This window comes from Agelaius tricolor, unplaced genomic scaffold (assembly GCF_023055355.1).
Source record: "Agelaius tricolor isolate 1412-34295 unplaced genomic scaffold, bAgeTri1.0.p SCAF_33, whole genome shotgun sequence".
NCBI classification, from domain to species: Eukaryota; Metazoa; Chordata; class Aves; order Passeriformes; family Icteridae; genus Agelaius; species Agelaius tricolor.
In genome coordinates, this window is record NW_027269293.1 from 749,127 (window position 1) to 769,490 (window position 20,364).

The following is a 20,364-nucleotide window of genomic DNA, read 5'->3' on the forward strand; positions in this document are numbered from 1 at the left end:
AATGCAAGATTTTTCCTCCTTAGGTCAACCCAGAATGAAACTTTCCCATTTGTCCCAGCAAAACAGGGTTTGTTTTGTTTTCTTCCTTAAGTGGAGTCAGTGAAAACATCTTGTTCTCCCCAAAATAAAACATTTCTGGGTTTGCAAATGCATCTTTGAAGGCTCTTGTGGTCCCCTGCTTTTCTTGATTAAAGGCAGGCAGATTTCAACCGGGAAATGCCACAGCTCAATAAAAGGCAAAGCGTTTAATTTCAAGCATATCTCAAACAAAGCTGCAGCTTTTCATCCCCAAAATACTCCTTTTGGTTTTGCTTCAAGTTGTAAATAATTTCAAAGGACCCAAAATAACTTTTATTTTCCCTACAACAAATGTTTCATCTTAATTTCAGCTCGCCCAGCTCCCAGTGATTGGAGCCAGACTCTTCCCAGAGGTGCCCAGTGAGTGGACAAGAGGCCAGGGCATGAGTGGAGACCCAGAAATTCCCGTTAAACAGAGGACAAATTTTATATTTTATATTTAATATTTTACATTTTATATTTTATATCCTAGATTTTATATCCTAGATTTTATATTCTATATTTAATATTTTACATTTTACATTTTACATTTTATATTTTATATTTTTATTTTATATTTTTATTTTCTATTCTATATTTTATTTTTGAAATTTCTATATCTTGTATTTTAATTTGCAAAAAATTATATTTACTATTTTAATTTTTATATTTTAATTTTTAAAAATTTCATATTTTGATTTTTTTAAATTGTATTTTATATTTTAATTTTTTTAATTTTGTATTTTAAATTTTATATTTTATATTCACTTAAGGGTGGCCGAATGCTGGAGCAGATTGGGCAGGGCAGTTGTGGAGTCTCCGTCCTTAGGGAGAATCAGCTCCTGACCTGGAGAACCTGGATAAAGGAGCCCATGGGAAAGTCTTGAGGGTGAACAGGAACCTTCCAGGTCCTAAAGGGCTCCAGGAGAGCCGGGGAGGGATTTGGGATGAGGGATGGAGGGACAGGACCCAGGGATAGCTCCCACTGCCAGAGAGCAGGGCTGGGTGCGATATTGAGGAGGAATTCCTGGCTGGGAAGGGCTGGCATGGAATTCCCAGACTTAGGTTTTGGGTGAATTCGCAATTCCTGCTTTTTCCCCTTGGAGAAATCCCGCGGGAATTCTTTCCCTGCCTCCATCTCCTGGTGCGCGGGGACCTCTGCAGGTCCGAGATGCGCATCGCCCGCGGCTGGGAGGGATCCATGGAAGGCAGGGATCCACAGGGATGGAGCCATGGAAGGCAGGGATCCATGGAAGGCAGGGAGGGATCCACAGGGAGGGATCCACAGGGATGGAGCTACGGCAGGGATGGAGCCATGGAAGGGAGGGATCCATGGGGCTACGGCAGGGAATGATGCACCCAAATCCCAACAGCCAAATCCCAAATTCCACAGCACCTTTCCCTTTCTTAGGGAATGATGCACCCAAATCCCAAACCCCGCATCCCAGGGCACTTTTCTCAGGAAATGATGCCCCCAAACCCCACATCCCAGGGCACTTTTCTCAGGAAATGATGCACCCAAACCCCGCATCCCAGGGCACTTTTTGTCAGGGCATTATGCCCCCAAACCCCGCATCCCAGGGCACTTTTCACTTTCAGGGAGCGATGCCCCCAGACCCCTCGGTGCCCTCCTGGCACCCCCGTGGAGCAGAGGCTGTGCCCAGCCCTGGCAGCTCCACCCGCCCAGCCGGGCACGGATTTGGAGCCTGGCAGCCAATTGGGGCGGCGCTGGCACGGGGAGGGCTCCTGTCCTGCCCCTCCCCTCCTGCAGGGCCCCCTCCCGCACTAAAGCAGGGAATTAATTCACTGATGTAGGGGAGCGCAGCCTCCGCCAGCTGCGGGCGGAAAACCATCATCACCGAATCCCAGAAACCATCGCCGAATCCCAAAAACCATCACTGAATCCCGAAAACCATCACCGAATCCCAGAAACCATCTCCGAATCCCCAAAACCATCACCGAATCCCAAACACCACCAGGAGATCCCGCGGCGGGGAGGGACGGAGGCGGCCAAGGGAGCAGCAGCAGCCATGGAGGAGCACAAATGACGCCCTGAGCCCGTCCCTCAGCCGAGCCGAGCCGCAGAGCAGCGCCTGCTGCGGGCAGCGCCGACCTAAATGCATCCCCAGGCTCCTCCATCCTCATCCTCCTCATCCCCGGCGCCATCCGGGGGCTGCACCTGCTGAGCCGCATCCAGCGGGAGGAGGAGGAGGAGGAATGCCGAGCTGGCAGGGAGGAAGGCTCGGGCTCGCCTTTGTTCCCCTCTGAGCAGCGGCAGCGGTGAGTACGGGGTGGATGCTGCGGCAGCCGCCGCCAGCCGGGGTTTCTCCTTCCCTTCTCCTTCCCTTCTCCTTCCCTTCTCCTTCCCTTCTCCTTCCCTTCTCCTTCCCTTCTCCTTCTCTCCTCCTTCCCTTCTCCTTCCCTGCTCCCTCCCTGCTCCCTCCGTCCCTCCATGATACCCGCGGGGCTGGCACGGAGCAGCTGCCGGCGGCGAGGGGGGGAAGCCGGGATTTTCCAGAGCCTGGAGGTGTCTGGGGTAGGGAGAGGCAGGGATGGAGCCAGACCGGGCCAGGGGCTCGCTGGGATAGGCGGGAATGCCAATCCTGGAATGCCAGTCCTGGGAATGCTGATCTGGGAATGCTGACCTGGGAATGCCAATCTGGAATGCCAATCCTGGAATGCCAATCTGGGAATGCCAATCCTGGGAATGGCAATCTGGGAATGCCAGTCTGGAATGTCAATCTGGGAATGCTGATCTGGGAATGCCAACCTGGGAATGCCAGTCTGGGAATGCCAGTCCTGGAATGCCAATCTGGAATGCCAGTCTGGGAATGCTGATCTGGGAATGCCAATCTGGAATGCCAGTCCTGGGAATGCTGATCTGGGAATGCTGATCTGGGAATGCCAATCTTGGAATGCCAATCTGGGAATGCCAATCCTGGGAATGGCAATCCTGGGAATGCCAGTCCTGGGATGCCGATCTGGGAATGCCAATCCTGGGAATGGCAATCTGGGAATGCCAATCTGGGAATGCCAATCCTGGAATGCCAATCTGGGAATGCCCCAGGGCAGCTCACCCTGCCCTCCCCTCCCAGCCTCCTCTTCCTCAGCACGGAGGGGTTGATGAGCAGATTGGTGCTGGAGGAGAGAGAGGCAAGAAGGGGAGAACCTGTGGGTGTCAGGGAGAGCAGCTGGGGCCCCAACAGATCCACGCTCTGAGCCTCACCTCCTCCTTCCGGCCCAAAACGTGTCCAGAATCCAGAATTTCTGCCTTTCCCGAGCAATCCCCCTCTCACCCCGCGTTCCAGGGAGCGTGGGTGCTCCATGCCAACCCCTCTGCCTCCCCTCTGCAGCCTGAGCCCTTCCTGGGGGCATCTGCTGGCTCCAGCCCCTCCCTGGCAGCCATGGGCACCACAGAGGCCACGCTGAGGATGGAGAACGTGGATGTGAAGGAGGAGTGGCAGGACGAGGACTTCCCCAGGTGTGTTCCCCCAAAAAAAACCAGGAGAATTTTAATTTTTTTTTCCCCTGCGAGAAACCATCAGAGTGGGAGGGTCCATGCCCAGGCCTCAGAGGCAACAGGAGCCTGAACTCCAACAGGGGTTCGGAATTTCTGGAGCTGCTCTGAGTGCATCAGAAATTTGGGGATGTTTTTGGCAGCCCTGTGTGGGCACGGGGAGGAGGGAAAGGAGCTGGGTGTGCAGCACAGGGAGATTGGGATGCATGGAGAGATCCACAGAGGGTGGATGGATGCACGTGGGAGTGGATTCATGGATCTGTGGACTCCTTCCCAGGCTCTGAATCCAGCAGAATCCCAAACAGAGCAGTGCTGCTGTGCCAGGATCCTGGCATCCCAATGGGTGCCAGCCCTGTGGGGCTGACAGGAGGTGCCAAAGTGGCACCTTCCACCTTCAGATCCACTTCAGCAGCTGCACAGGGGTGCCAAACCCACCCCCAAGTGCTCTGAATCGCCAGCACATTCCCACCCCCATTCCCAGCTCGTTCCCATTCCCAGGCTGCCCGGGGCAGGGCTGGATTCTCCCTCTCCGGGGACATTCCAGGGACATCCCAAACCCACCGGGTGTGGATTCTCCTGCTCCAGGGAGATTCCAGGGACATCCCAAACCCACCAGGTGTGGATTCCCCTGCTCCAGGGACATTCCAGGGACATCCCAAACCCACCAGGTGTGGATTCCCCTGCTCCAGGGACATCCCAAACCCACCGGGTGTGGATTCCCCTGCTCCAGGTGGCCCTGCCTGGGCAGCAGGGGTGGCCCTGGGGGAATTTCTCAGCTCCCTTCCAATGCTGCCCATTCTGGGATCTGGCTCTGGAGCCTCCCGGAGCCCCTGGTGCAGCTGCAGGTGCCCGGGGGCTCTCAGGGCTGGCCCAGCCCCTGCAGCTGCAGGCACAGGGCCCCAGCATTGCCAGGCACAGAGAAAGGGGCTCCTGTTCCCCCGGGATGAGCCTGGCTCTGTTCCTGGCAGCCCCAGCTGCATCCCCTGTGAGCCCCTCTGTGCTGCATCCCACAGGACGGGGTTTGTCCTTCCCTCCTTCCCAGCCCTGGCTGTCCCAGAGTGGATAAAATTCCCTCTGAGAGCAGAGCTGCTGGATCCCTGCCAGCCCCGGGTTTTTAATGGAGTGAAAGGAGAGAGAAGTGTGGGAAAGAAAAGGAGGGAGGGAGGGAGGGAGGGAGGGAGGGAGGGATGGATGGATGATGGATGGATGGATGGATGGATGGATGGATGGATGGATGGATGATGGATGGATGGATGGATGATGGATGGATGGATGATGGATGATGGATGGATGGATGATGGATGGATGGATGGATGATGGATGGATGGATGGATGGATGATGGATGGATGGATGATGGATGGATGATGGATGGATGGATGGATGATGGATGGATGGATGGATGGATGGATGGATGATGGATGATGGATGATGGATGGATGGATGGATGGATGGATGGATGGATGATGGATGGATGGATGGATGGATGGATGGATGGATGATGGATGGATGGATGATGGATGGATGGATGGATGGATGGATGGATGGATGGATGATGGATGGATGGATGATGGATGGATGGATGATGGATGGATGGATGGATGGATGGATGATGGATGGATGGATGGATGGATGGATGGATGGATGGATGATGGATGGATGGATGGATGGATGATGGATGGATGGGAATGATGGGTGGATGAATGGATGGATGGGAATGGTGGAATGGTTTGGGTTGGAAGCGGCCTCAAAACTCATCTCCCTCCCAAAGCTGGGGATTCCTCCCAGCAGACCAGGCTGCTCAGAGAATAGAGACAGGAAATCAAGGTGTAAGAAGGAAAAGATCATCCCAGAGCTCCCTGGAAAATCCAGGATGAAGCTGGTCTGGCTCTGGGGCACCTTGGCCGCAGCCCAGGCATCACCTGGGAGCTCTGTCCCACCCTGTCCATGCAGCAGCAAACTCCAGGCCCAGCCTGCCAGGGAAATTCCTCCTGGAAAGCTCCCAGCACCCCCAAACCCGGGAAAACACTCTGGGCATGAACCCCGGGAAGAGGTAGAGGGGAGGATGAGGCTGGAACCCTGGGAGGAGCCGCCTCCGGAGGGATTCGAGCAGGAATGATGCGAGACAGAGCCCAAACAGCCCCCAGGCAAACCAGGGAAAGCCAGCTGGGTTCTACTGGCAATAAAAATAAATAAATTGTCCTTTTCCAGCCGCTTCCCCGCTGGAAGCATCGGAATAATAGGGCAGGAGCTGCTGCATGTGGGACAGCCGCTCTCCAGCAGCTGATTTGCTGCAGAGCTATTTTTGCCTGCCTGCCATTAGCCAATCTCGCCCCGAAAAAAAATAAAAAGAACAAAAAAAGGAAAAGCCACATCCTAGACAGAGATCTGGGCCGGGAAAGCAGAAAAACCAGAACCCAGGTGCTCCCTGAGGGCCGGGGCCGACATTCCCAGCATTTCCTGGGAAGCCGAACCGCGGCAGCAGCTCCGGCCCGGCCCGGGAGGAGCCGGGAACGGAGCGGGCGGATCCTCGGGGCTGCCGCCGCCGCCCGGGCTCTGATCCCGGCCCGGCTCGGCCGGCCCGGGGCGGCGATGCCGTAACCGAGACGCGGGCGGCGCGGAGCGGGAGCATGCTCACTCCTGCGTCCGTCCCTGCGTCCGTCCCTGCGTCCATCACTGAATCCATCACTGAATCCATCCTTGCATCCGTTCTTGCATCTATTCCTGCACCCATTGCTGCATCCATTCCTGGATCTGTCCTTGCATCCATCGCTGCATCCATTCCTGCAGCCCTCCTTCTATCCCTGCATCCATTCCTGGAACTATTCCTGCATCCCTCCTGCATCCATTCCTGCATCCATTCCTGCATCCATTCCTGCATCCATCCCTGCATCCATTCCCGGATCCCTCCCTGCATCCCGCCCCTCATCCCTCCCTCATCCCGCCGTCCCGCTCGGTCCCTGCGGGCCCGGGCACTGAGCCCCGGCTCTCGGCAGCGCTGCGCCCCCCGAATTTGTCGCGGGGGTGCTGGAGGCAGGAGGAGCCGCGGGAGGAGGCGGCGATCGCCCCGCAGCAGCCTCGGGGAAGGTGAGCGGGGCTTTTCCTCCCCTCCGCCCGCCTGAGCTGGAGCTCGGTGCGAGCAGCACGTACTCAGCTGCCTCCCCTCCCTTCCCTGCCCAGCTGGATGCTGTGTCACCAAACCGTGCCAGGCGCCAGCTCCCGGCACAAACCGCGCCAGGCCCGGCTGGGCACGGGCCAGGGGGAGCTGGACGGGGCTCGGGGGTTTTTCCTCCCGCTCCAGAGGGTGCCCTGCACGTGCCTTTGATCGGGTGCTCAGCCCTCATGAATATGCAGTGACCGGCCGAGGAGGATTATCCCTTAATCTACATATTGATAGGGTTTAATTGGGCTGGTGGCCCCGGCGCCATGGCAGCACCAGGAGGGGGAGAGGAGCGGGGCAGAGCTGGGCTGGATCCTGTCCCCGCTGTCACCTCCCTCCCTTCCGGTGTGCCGGGGCCATCGGGGGCTGCTGGACAGCGACTCTGCTCATCCTCATCCTCATCATCTTCATCCTCATCCTCATCCTCATCCTCATCATCATCCTCATCCCCATCCTCATCCTCATCCTCATCCTCATCATCCTCATCCTCATCCCCATCCTCATCCCCATCCTCTTCCTCATCCTCATCCTCATCCTCATCCTCATCCTCATCCTCATCATCCTCATCCTCATCCCCATCCTCATCATCATCCTCATCCCCATCCTCATCCTCATCCTCATCCTCATCCTCCCCAGAGCCCTGCCAGGGAATGGGGATAAAGCCCTGGGGTGCCCTAATTAGGGGGCGCCCTAATGAGGAGCCCCAGGGCCTGGCACTGCCCCTCAGAGCTCCTGCAGAATAGAAATGAGCACAATCCAGAGGAGGAGAATGCTGCCGAGGCCATCTGGGGTCAGGATTTGTTCCCTGGCTGGGTTTTTCACCCCTTGGGGCAGGCTGGAGGTTAGTGGGGACTGCGGGGCAGCCAGGGGAAGGGAAGCCCAGACCCGGGGCTGCTCCTGGGCAAATCCCCCTCAGGAATCCCTCAGGGTGAGAAAAGGGAAAGGGCAGAGCACAGCTGGGTTGGGTTTTTCCCCTGCTGCCTCCATCCCCTCAGGATGATTTCCCCCTCATTTCCCCCGCTCTCTGCTGTGGTTTTGCCCCTCCTGTCCTGCAGGCCTCTCCCAGAAGAGACAGGGATGGAGTCCCTGGGAAGCCCCACGGAAGACGAGACCACGTCCTGTAAGTGCCAACTTCTGCAAGCCCAGAGGAGCTGCCAGGCAGGGAGAAAACCTTGGGTTCTCCATAAAAAAACAATTTAAAATAAAATCCTCATGCGGGGAGAGGACACCAGCAGGGGTTTGAAGTTGTTCCTCTCCCCTGAGGAGCTGGGGGAGGAAAGTGGGATCTCAGGGGTGCGGGCACTCCCAGTGCCTCCCAGTGGGATCCACCACCCTGAGGGCTCCAGGTCCATGTTCCAGCAGGAATTGTCCATGAGGATGCCCTGCTCTGTGCCTCCAGGAGCAGCAGCATGTGTTGGAATGCCAGGCTCTTTCTTGTTCTAAGGTTAAGGGGGAATAAAACTCAGGAGACATTTTTGAAAGTCTCACTCCAGAGTGAGGCTTCAATATTACCTTTATTTATTACAAACTCACGAGATGTGAGCTCTCTCCAAGGAGTTGAGAAAGTGAGCTAAAATGCTGTTTATCCAAGGCTATTTAAGTCTTAATTCTTTGATAAACAGTTGATATCTGTATTATTTATGCTCCTAACTCTATTATGATTACTCAAAACCCACAACATGGACATCTTTTACCTAATTAGAGAAAACTGAAGAAAAAGGAAGAAGAAGGTGTAAAACAGACAATTAACCTACCCAAAATCTTCTACCTTGGCTTCTATATATTACTATACACTAAAACCCCAAATCTAAGGGGTTTTTTTACCTTTGTGAGATCACACAACACTGCCCAAAGCACACACACCCTGTCAGTTTGATTTTCCTTTGAACTCCAGCTCCCCCCAACACTTTGAACTTCAACGGGGCCCATCGGAAGAGGAAGACCCTGGTGGCACCTGAAATCAACATTTCCCTGGACCAGAGCGAGGGCTCCATCCTCTCTGACGACTTCCTGGACACCCCGGATGACCTGGACATCAACGTGGATGACATTGAGACTCCTGACGAGACAGATTCCCTCGAGTTCCTGGGCAACGGGAACGAGCTGGAATGGGAAGGTAAAAGGGTGGCTCTGGGTGAGCATTTCCAGGGCTTGGGGTGGTCGTTTTTAGCTTCATTTGAAAGATTTTTGACACAGTTCACCAGCAGCAGCTGAGGACTGATAAGCAGAGGGAGATTTTAAAGTGATTTCTGTAATATTTGGGCAGCAGGGCAAGATTAAAACCTGTAGGATCGTACCCTTTTCTGAATGGTTTGGCAAATTTATACAATGCCGTTTTTCAAAGTTATTACAACCGTGTGTTAGTAAAATAAAATTATGAATATATTCACTATTAAATAATTATTTAATAAAATAAAATTTTATTAAATTATTAAATAAAATATTAAATAAATATTAATATAAAATAAATATAAATATAAATATAAATATAAAATATTAAATTATTAAATAAAATAAAAATTATGAATAAATTGGCCCAAAAATAAAAATCAGGAATAAATTGGCCCAAAAATAAAAATCATGAATAAATTGGCCCAGATCAAGGCTGGAGGTGAAACCCCATCAGAGCATCGTCCCTGAGTGTCCTAGGCTGACACGGAAGTGAATTTTTTTGGGAACCCCATTGGGAACTGGTGCTCCCAAAGCTCTTCCCAACCTCTCCTCGAGGCAAGACCTCTTTGTGCCTTTCCCAGACGACACCCCCGTGGCCACGGCCAAGAACATGCCCGGGGACAGCGCAGACCTGTTTGGGGACGGGGGCACCGAGGATGGCAGTGCCACCAACGGGCGCCTCTGGAGAACCGTCATCATCGGCGAGCAGGAGCACAGGATCGACCTGCAGATGATCAAACCCTACATGAGGGTGGTGACACACGGAGGTGAGCCCAAACCCTGGTGGCTCTGTCGCTCTGAGGGGAGGCCAGGGCTGGCTGGATGCTGTTTAGGGGGGAAAAATCTTTGGGTTTTTTGGTAGAGGAGCGTGAAAGTGCTCAGATGGTGCTTAAAATGTTTTAAAATGATTGTAGAATTATCATCTGGAGGGACTGTGCCAGTCCCTGGGGTGCTCCAAGGGTCCACACATGTGCAGTCAGGTTTGTTTCCAAAATCCAAGCAAAGTCAAGGAACAGCCCAGCTTTAAAAACCCAAAATCCCTTCTCTGAACCCCAAACCCACACTATAACCAAGCACGGGAGGAAATCTCACAGTGGAAGGGGTGTGAAGAGAGAAACGCTCACCTGGAGCTGAGCAGAGACACAAAACCCACCCCAGTGCCAAATTTCAGTGCTGTTTTCCCCCTCAGCTGTCCCGTTTTTCCCTGGACAGTGTCAATTTGTGGTTTTTGGGCAGGATACTACGGAGAAGGCCTCAACGCCATCATCGTCTTCGCTGCCTGCTACCTCCCCGACAGCAACCTGGCAGATTATCACTACATCATGGAAAACCTCTTCCTGTGAGTGCCCTGGCAGGGACAGCGGGCTGGGGGAGCGCTGGGGGTGCCAGCTGTGGGTTTCTCTGGGTCTGGATTGAAGGAGCTTGGGACAGTAATTGGAGTTTGGGCTCGGGTGTTTGTCATTTCTTATCAGCAAAACAGCGTCACTGCTGTGAGTTCAGAGCTTTTCATTAGAAGGCACAAAATGGCCACAATCTCTTTTTCCAAGGGCTTTTAAGACTAAACTGTCCAATTAAGAGCTGACACCTGGGTTATTTTCCCTTTTAACCCAATAACTGATCCCAAAGAGCTGCAATGGGGACTTTCCTGCCCAATTACAAAATGCCACCCAAACCCATGGAGAAGAAGGAAGAAGAAGCAGGAAGGAGAAGCCCAGGATGACACCCTGTGCTCTCCATCTTGCTCCCATCCACAGCACACTAAAAATCCCAAAACCTCAATTTCTCACCCAGTGACACACCCACACTGCTCTCTGTAATCCATTGCACACTTTTGTGGGTTATATCTTAAAGTCTGGGAAACTTTCTCCATGGATGAGGGTCAGAGCCAGTGCTGCCCTGGGGGTCAGGGCACCCCAGAGCAGACACAGAAATATTCCCTGTGGTGCCCTGGGTTTCCAGAGGAAAGCACACAACTCCCTGGAACCACAGCTGGGAGCAGGCTGGAGGCAAGCCTAGCCCTGCCAGGGGCTGCTGGGACAGTGCTGGGACAGTGCTGGGATAGTGCTGGGACATTGCTGGGACAGTGCTGGGACACTGCTGGGATATTGGTGGGACAGTACTGGGACAGTGCTGGGACACTGCTGGGACAGTGCTGGGACACTGGTGGGACAGTGCTGGGACACTGCTGTGACAGTACTGGGACACTGCTGGGACACTGCTGGGACACTGCTGGGACACTGGTGGAACACTGCTGTGACAGTACTGGGACACTGGTGGGACACTGGTGGGACAGTGCTGGGACAGTGCTGGGACAGTGCTGGGACACTGCTGGGACACTGCTGGGACACTGCTGGGACAGTGCTGGGACACTGCTGTGACAGTACTGGGACACTGCTGGGACACTGCTGGGACACTGCTGGGACACTGCTGGGACACTGGCCCCAGTTCCAAGTCCAGCAAGGCCAAGCATTCAAACATTGCAGTGAATTATGGCCAGGATGGGCTCGCTGTGCCCAGGCTGGGACAATCCCTGCCGGGCAGGGCACCCCTGGAGACCAAAGCTGTTCCCAGCCCTGCAGAGAGAGGCTCTGGAGCCGTTCCAGGGTGGCACAGGGCACTTGAAGGATGTTTCTGGAGTCTGACTCGGGCTCCTTTTGGCCCCCCTGGCAGGTATGTGATCAGCAGCCTGGAGCTGCTGGTGGCTGAGGATTACATGATCGTGTACCTGAACGGGGCCACGCCGCGCCGGAGGATGCCAGGCCTGGGCTGGCTCAAGAAGTGCTACCAGATGATCGACAGGAGGTGAGAACCCAGCTGCTGGGGCCCCTCCAAAGGGAAATCAGAGGCTGTTCTTCCACAGGAATGAGCCTGAGCCAGTCCCACGTCCCTCACACCTGCCAGGTGCTGGAATGGACCTCAGAAACCCCCTCATTGCACTCCCCCCGGGCAGGGACACCTTCCACTGCCCCAGGCTGCTCCAGGCCCTGTCCAGGAATGTTTGGATCGATGATGACATTTCCAGAGAGCAGAGCAGAGCAGTGCTCCACATCCTGCTGAGCTGGGATGAGCTTCCCAAGGGGTTTAACCTGCACAGACCCAGCTGAGGCTGGGCAGCCCCTGCTGGAGCCCAGCACAGCCCAGGGCAGTTGAGGGAATGTCCTTGGAATGTGACTGTGTCCCCTGCCTTGTCCCCAGGCTGAGGAAGAACCTCAAGGCCCTGATCATCGTGCACCCCTCGTGGTTCATCAGGACTGTCCTGGCCATCTCCAGACCCTTCATCAGGTGAGCACAGCAGCCCCAGGCTCAGCAGGTTTGGGGTGGGAGTTTGAAATCACGGAGTGATGGAACATCCTCAGTTCGAGGGATCCACAGGGATCATCCAGCCCAGCCCCTGGCCCTGCACAGGCACCCCAACCACCCCAGAGTGGTGCCCAAGGGCTCCTGGAGCTCTGGCAGGGCTGGGAAGGGACCATTCCCTGGGGAATTCAGTGCCCAGCACCCTCAGGGGGAAGAACCTTTCCCTGATCTCCATCCCAAACCCCTGAGCCTTTCCTGGGATGTCCTGAATCTTTCCCTGATCTCCATCTGAAATCCCAGAACCTTTCCCTGATCTCCATCCCTGAACCTTTCCCTGATCTCCATCCCAAACCCCTGAACCTTTCCCTGATCTCCATCCCAAAACCCTGAACCTCTCCCTGATCTCAATCCCAAACCCCAGAACCTTTCCCTGATCTCCATCCCTGAAGCTTTCCCCGATCTCCATCCCAAACCCCAGAACCTCTCCCTGATCTCCTGAACCTTTCCCCGATCTCCATCCCACCCCCCTGGCCCACCCCCAGCCCTTCCCCGGGGTTTAATCCCACAAATCAGATTTTAAGCTCACCCTTAGCCAGGGCTGACCAGGCTGAAGCTGCCCCTTGTCCTGCCCCCCTCAGATCCCTGCAGTGGCACCTCCAGAGGTGTTTTTGGAGCCCCTGGGGTGGCACTGCCTCTCTCTGTGTGTCTCTCCCTGCCAGTGTGAAGTTCATCAATAAGATCCAGTACGTGCACAGCCTGGAGGAGCTGGAGCAGCTCATCCCCATGGAGCACGTGCAGATCCCAGAGTGTGTCCTGCAGTGAGTGCCAGAGGGACCCTGGGGCTCTGGGGAGGGCCAGCTCAGGGTCAAACCCAGCTCAGCCCAAACCCATGGGTTGGGAGGGCAGAGCCTGGGCAAACCTGCTCCCAGCCAAGGAAAAGCCCCAGAATGGGGCGGCTCAGGGCTTCTGCCACCCTCAGCAAACACCAAATGGGGCTAAAAGGGAACAGCAGCAGCTAAAGGAGGGCTTGTCTCTGTTGCAGATATGAAGAAGAGAGGATCAAGGCCAGAAAAGAAAGGTAAGATGAATTTGAGGAGGGGTGGAGAGTGGCTCCTCTCTCTCCAAGGCCCATCCACCACCCCAGGAAGGCACTGGGGGCTCCTCCTTCCCACTGAGGGATGGATTCCCAATGGGATTTGTGTTTACAGGGCAGAGGAGAAACAGGACATGGCTGAGAGGGAAAGGTAAGGACCCTGATTTACCCTTCCTTCCCTCTGATTTACCCATTCCTCTGATTTACCCATTCCTCTGATTTACCCTTTTCTCTGATTTACCCTTTTCTCTGATTTACCCATTCCTCTGATTTACCCTTCCCTCTGATTTACCCATTCCTCTGATTTCTCCTTCCCTTGAAGAGTCTTTGGGGATGAGAACAGCCCCAGAGCTTGGGAGCCCCTCTGGGACCCACCAGGCCATTCCCAGAGTGTTCAGGAGCTGATAAAGGCTGGACCTGTAGGGAAGGGAAATTCTGGAGGGGTTTGGAAGATAAAATCCTTCACCAGGATGACGGGGCCTGGCTCTGGCCCTGAGCAGATACAGCCTCTCTTCCTATCCTAATTCCTGAGGGGGAGCAGGGAAAGATGCCCTGGATGAGGCTGAAAAATTCCTGGAGCTCAGGGCAGAGGGCGGGGATGGGTTTGTGCTGGAGATTTATTATTTATTATTTATTATTTTATATTTTATATTTATTGTTTAATATCTATTATTTTATATTTTATATTTTATATTTTATATTTTATATTTTATTTTTTATATTTTATTTTTATATTTTATATTTTATATTTTATATTTTATATTTTATATTTTATCATGTGCTGGAGATTTATTTATTTTTATTCTCTCTTTGCAGCATGCCTGTGCCCCCAGCAGAGGATCAGGAGACCAGGTTTGAGCTCTTGGTGTGGCTGGGACACGTCCTGTGCCATTTGTGATCCATGACCAGGGTCCCCGAGCCTGGTGTCACTTTGTCCCCTCTGCCCATGGAAGCCATGGCACCATCAGTGTCCCCAACTCACTTCTGTGAACCATCTCACCCAAATTCACTCCTCTTTTTTGTTGATGTGCTGGCAATAATCGCATTTTTTACCTCAGTTTGCTGCCTGACAGTGCCTCCTGTCTCTTCTTTCCTGCCCAGCATGTCCTGAGTGGGAGCAGCACAGAGGAATGGAGTAGAGAAGGAGCAGCCTGGAGTCACCCACCTCAGCGGCCTCTGGGGACGAAAGCTTGCCACCACCTTCTTCCAAGCCCTGTAAATCCTGGAGCCTGCCTCCTCTGCCTCCAAGATGCAAAGTCCTTCCACCTCTTGGGAATCGCTTTCCTTTTTTTAAAAAAAAAAAAAGAAAAAGAAAAAGAAGAACAAAAACTGAACAAACTCCCCCCAGAAAACAAAGCAAGAGCAGCACTTTACAGGACAGGTTCTGGTGTGTTTAGGGAATGGTCTGTGGAGAGCATTGCACAGCGCAGATACTCACTGTGTATCCTTGGAGTAAGTCAAGAGCGTCCTCCAGTCCATGAATCTCCAGCCCAGAAAGAGAATTCATTTTGGTTTCAGTCATGAACCTTCCCTTCACTCGCTGCTGGCCAGCATGGAGCACCCCCAGGCTCCCCCAGGACACCCCAAAAGCTGAGAACAGCCACCACGGGCAATGGGAAGAGCTTCTCCCTCCTTTTTCCAGCCAGCGCGAGCTTCTTCCAGAAGATTCCGAGTGCCCGCGGCCTGGGCAGCACTGCCAGCTTCCACTGTTCCTCTGGAACTTATTCCCAGCAGGAACCCCCATGGTCCTTCCATGGTTTTTCCTGGTTTTTATCCCATCCAGGTGCGTGAGGCACTCTGAAGGGATCCCATGGAACCTTCTCCTGAGGGCACACACCCCAAAGGGTCGGGGTTTAGAGGGAGCTTTCCAGGATAAGGAAATTCTCCAGGCCCTGTCTTGGTCTCCACTGGACAATCACCCGCTGCTGATGCTGCTGAAGGGCTGGGAGGTTCCCTGAGGAGGGAAATGCTCCTCCAGCACATTAAATTCCACCCACAAAATTCCACATTCCTGCCTGGAATGGCCCCAGGGAGGGCGCAGAGCACAGGCCTGGCTGCTGGGGCCCACAGGCGCAGGTGGGACTCGGACTCTGGGGATTCGGGATTTGGACTCGTGAGGATTCTGTGAGCAAAGGAAAGGGGGGGAAAGAAATGAAGGAACAACAGTCTGGGCAAAATTCTGTGGGAATTCCTGATTTCAGAGGCAGAGCCAGCTTGCATGGCCTCCTCAGGCTGGGTCCCTGGAATGTCCCAAGGCCGGGCTGGGACAGTGGGAGGTGTCCCTGGACGGGATTTCAGGCCCCTCCAAATCATTTTAGGATTCCCTGATTCCATGATCGGGTAAAACCCCTCTCAAACACCTGCAGATGAAGGATTCCCTGCCCATTCCTTCACTTCACCAACCCTGTCATCCTCCAGATGAAGAATCCCCTGCCCATCTCATCGTTTCGAGGAGAATTCTGGCAGAGCAGGATTTCTCCTGAAGGTGGGGATGGCTCCTCTGATCACACAAAGCTGCTTTTCTCCTCCCTTCAGTGAACAAAACCACTCTGGATGAGCCCCTTCAAGGAAGCATCAAAATAACTTTTTAACCTTAATTCTCGTTTGAGACATTCTCCTCACGTCAGGGATGGAAAGCAGAGCTCTGCACCCACAGCCCCAACCCAGAGGCTGAAGATGGAAAAGAAAAATAAAATTCCACGTTCTATCTAAACAAGATAATTATAAACCAATTATTGACAAAATATTCCAAGCTGGAAGGGGCTTGGGGCGCCCTGGGGTCACGGCAGGGTGGCACTGGATGGGATTTCAGGTCCTTTCCAACCCAAACCAATGGGATTTCACAAGGAATTCTGCAAAATTCGAGGCAAGCAGAGCCCTTCAGGTGTTTGTGGAGCTCAGGGTTCTTGCAGGCGACTCCTCCCTGGTGTGCTGAGCTCCCAGCTCTGCCTGGAGGCAGAAGGAGCAGCCAGGAATCCCCAAATTCCCTCCCAGTGCCTCTGTCCCAGGGGTGAAGGAAAGACTTTGCTGATTAAACCAATTTCAGTTCCCACCATGAACAATCTCAAAGCTCCTCGTGGGGCCCAGAGGCTGGGGTTTCACTGAGAACACTTCAAGTTGATTTTCCTTTTGGTTTTTTTTTTCCTTTTTTTTTTTTTTTTCCCTTTGTTTTTATGGATTTCGAGGGAAATTCATCAGCTTTCCACCGAGAGCGTGACCGCCCCACGCTGGAACTGCAAGGGAAGTTTGCAATTATTCAACAACAAAACGGATAAAACGTTGAGTGATGGGGTCAAAATCCAGCTCTGGAAAATGTTTGTGCATCAAAAAACGTTCAAAAACACAGCTGGGATGGAAAAGATGGATGTGGGAGATCAGGAATCCCAACCTCCTTTCATGAGGGATCCGCACCAGGATGGAATTTGCGTTTTGGTTGTTTCATTCCTCCCCAAACCCACTCTGCCTGCACTTTCAGGAAAAAAAGAAAAAATACAGAATGAAACTTCACCTTTTTCCAAGTAACTCCTTCAGAGCAAGGGAATTTCAGCTGGGAGAAGGACAGATCCCCAATTTCCCTTCATGAGATGGAGATGGGCAGTTGTTTCCATACAAAAAAAAAATCAATTTTTAACTTCTTGGAAGATATTTTTGGTTTTGTTCTGTTTCAAAAAGTGCACTTTGCGATGGAGCACTCCAAGTGGTGTGCATTAGATTTTAATTTTTCACTGTTTTATAAGCATGTAAAGTTTATGTTCATGGATGGATGGACGGATGGAAAAAGTTTTTATGTCTTTTAACACGGAGAAGAACCCTGCAGCCTCATCAAGGAGAAATTAGAAATGTCAAAAGTGAATTTTAGAGCATCCAAAAAATAAATTAAATTAATTATCATTGAGTTATTTCAACCAGTTGATTGCAAAGCAAAAAATCTACAAATTCTTGGACAAAACCACAAAAAAGGAAAATGTCCCTGTGCCAGAGGTGGGGTGACAAATCTCAGCTGGATGGGGAGAAATCTGCACTGCTGCTGGTGGAAGTGCATTTCCAGTAGAACTTTGACCAGTATATAAATATATAAATATGTTAAAAGAAGAAAATGAAATAAACTCATCCCTTTAGCAATACTGCTGGACTGCTCAGAGCCCCCAGCGAGCACCAAGGCCCCGTTCCTGCCTCACAAAATCATCCCTGGAGGACCAGGATCTGCACTTCTCAATTCCCTGGATTATACTGAGCACTTTCTGGTCTGATTTGACTTTTCCTGAGATTTTTCTCCCATGGGAAGCCACATTTTAGCTGCAGAAAAAAAGTTCTTTTATGCCCATATTCACCAAATCCTGGTGGTTTTACTCGTTGTGTGTTTAATGGCAGGACCTCAATTCACTCCACATCAGCCTGAAAAATCCAATTTCTTCCTGTGCAGAGCAGGAATTCCCTTCCCCTCCCTTGGAGGATTTGCCCTCAGCTCCAGGAACTCCAACTTTTCTGCTTTTCCCACCCAGATTTGGGGCTGGCCATGAGTTTTTGCTGTGGTTCACAAGGAAGGCACAGGAACCAAAGCTGGATTCCAGGGCAGGAATTCATCCCAATCCTTTCTGTCCAGTGCTGTGGATGTTTAGAGCTTCCATCATGGTTTATTTTTCTATCTTTATTCCCCACAGAGGTGCAGAAAAAAGGTTTTGAAGGCAACAAATCCTCTTTTTTTAGAGGATTTCAAAAAAAAGCCAGGAGTCACGGAAGGGCTGGGATGGGCCTGGAGCAGGAGAAAGGGACAAAAAAAAACCCACAAAAAGCACATTTTCCTCTTTTCTATTTCCTTCTTTCCTTCCCTCCTGGCAGCCAGAAACTCAGCAGGTTTTGGTAAAATGGAGTTGACAATAAACAACAATCCCAGGGTTTTGTTTTTTGTTTATTTTTTCCTTTTTTTTTTGTTCCTTTCCAGCCCAACCCCACCTGTACAAACGTGTGAAATGTCATTTTCTGCAGTGGTTGTAATTAGGTGGTTTGTGCTAGCAGACTCTTCATCTGTGCCCTGAGTTTTGCTTTGTACTATTCCATAAATTCCGTGGATATTCTATTAAAATGAGACTAATCCTTCAGCCAACCCTTCCTCCTGTCAAGTAGATTTTATTCAGGATTCGGCTTCATGTGGAAAATATGAGGGAAATTCGTTGTTTGGATGTTGTTCCCTTGAAGAGAGGCATCCAAAGGAAATTCTGACGCTGCAAAATTCCAAGTGTTTTTACTGAAATAACTCCTGTTCTGGAGGATTCTTTCCCAAAAAAAAAGAGCCATGGAAAAATTTCCTTTCCTTGGGTTTCTCTCAACCTGTTCAGGATTTTTCTGTACAGGACCCTGCTTGCCTCAAGTTGTTTAATCTCACGTTATTTTTACATTTATTTTTATAATCCGATTAATACCATGACTGGAAATTGAGTTATAAACCCAAACACACAAAAAATCAACCCAAAGACACTTAAATGGAAAAATACCCAAACCCCAATAACCCCTTTTTTATTTGTAATATCAATATTATTAATAGTTGATATTATTTAATATTTAAACCCCAACTATTTACAGTGAGATGTCTAATTTTGAGTCTAATTTAGAGAAGTCATTAACATAATTAATGAACTGGAAATAGGAATACATACAAGTCTAATCCTCTAACAGGCACTGCTGTAGTCATGCTGTGAATTCTTTCAGGAAATGCAAATTAATTGAAATTAATTTTAAATTAGGGCTACACTTGTGCTGGAAATTTGTATGAAGCAGATTTTTTGCTCTGATTTTATTTTTTCCCAAAAACCAAAATCCCATCAGGATCAATACCATTTTTTTTCCTGCTCATCTTCTGCTTTTTTGTTTAATTTCTACAGAAAAGCTTTTTGGGGTTGCAATTTTGCAGCTCAAATATTCAATTTATGGCATCAACGACCACGTGGGAGCTTTGGGGTGACCAAATTGGGGCTTCCAGGGCCCGAAGGGGCTCCAGGAGAGGGATCTGAGATAAGGGATGGAGGGACAGGACCCAGGGAGGGCAGGGAGAGGTGGGACTGGGGGAAGGAATTTGTCCCTGTGTGGAATTTAAAAAAAAACAGAAACAAAAACCCAAAAACTTGGAATTTAAATTTGTCCCTGTGTAGAATTAAAAAAACAAAAAAAAAAAAAAAAAACACCCAGAAACTTGGAATTTAAATTGGGCCCTGTGTAGAATTTTAAAAAATAAAGCAAAAATTTTGAATTTAAATTCGGTCCTGTGTAGAATTTAAAAAAATAAAGTAAAAACTTGGAATTTAAATTGGGCCCTGTGTAGAATTAAAAAAAAAAAAATCCAAAACTTGGAATTTAAATTGGGTCCTGTGTAGAATTAAAATAAAAAAACAACAAAACCTTGGAATTTAAATTCGGCCTATGTGGAATTAAAACAAACAAAAACTTGGAATTTTAAATTTGGCTCTGTGTGGAATTAAAAAGAAAAAAACAACAAAACCAAACCAAAACAAACAAACAAAAAAAACCACCTTGGAATTTACATTCGGCCCTGTATAGAATTTAAAAAAAAAAAAAAAAAAAAAAACTAACAACCAAAAAAGCCCCAAAAAACCCCAAAAAACACACACACACACACACACACACACACAAAAAAAAACCTTGGAATTTAAATTTGGCCCTATATGGAATAAAAAAAAACAAAACAAAAAACCAAAAAAACAACTTGGAATTTACATTCAGCTCCTATGTGGAATTAACAAAAAAAAAAATCTTTTTCAACTTCAATCCGACTTTTTCAGTTGAGTGAAAATCCCATTTTGCCGCCTCCTCCGTGCTGGGATCTCCTGTCTCTGAGTGGGGATCTCTCCTCCCACGGGCTCCCGACACTGCCTGGGGCTCCTGGGTGCAGCAGCCTCCGGGAAATATTCAATATTTAATATTCAATATTCAATATTTAATATTTAATATTTAATATTTAATATTCAATATTTAAACCCCATGGCACACAGGGTATTCCCAGGGCTCCCATCCTGGCTGCTCTCCAGACACAAACCCAAACCCCTGGCTGCAGACGA

General features: G+C 50.8%; 1 protein-coding gene across 3 annotated transcripts; it reads left to right on the plus strand.

Annotated features, from left to right (window-relative positions):
- The first annotated feature begins 1,806 nt into the window (after positions 1–1,806).
- On the plus strand, positions 1,807–18,398 carry ATCAY (ATCAY kinesin light chain interacting caytaxin). Of its 3 annotated transcripts, XM_071452134.1 has the most exons (13): positions 1,808–2,337; positions 3,411–3,538; positions 7,788–7,852; positions 8,627–8,848; positions 9,486–9,671; positions 10,141–10,243; positions 11,575–11,706; positions 12,100–12,186; positions 12,921–13,019; positions 13,244–13,279; positions 13,410–13,445; positions 14,111–14,146; positions 14,396–18,398. In XM_071452134.1, exons 2-13 carry the CDS (start codon positions 3,462–3,464, stop codon positions 14,403–14,405), a joined length of 1,089 nt encoding a protein of 362 aa, XP_071308235.1. In that variant the 5' UTR covers positions 1,808–2,337; positions 3,411–3,461; the 3' UTR covers positions 14,406–18,398. The 3 variants fall into 3 exon arrangements, with proteins under 3 accessions (XP_071308237.1, XP_071308235.1, XP_071308236.1); XM_071452136.1 differs by lacking the exon at positions 3,411–3,538 and having other exon boundaries at positions 1,807–2,337; XM_071452135.1 differs by lacking the exons at positions 1,808–2,337; positions 3,411–3,538 and adding an exon at positions 5,266–6,659.
- Positions 18,399–20,364: the final 1,966 nt, after the last annotated feature.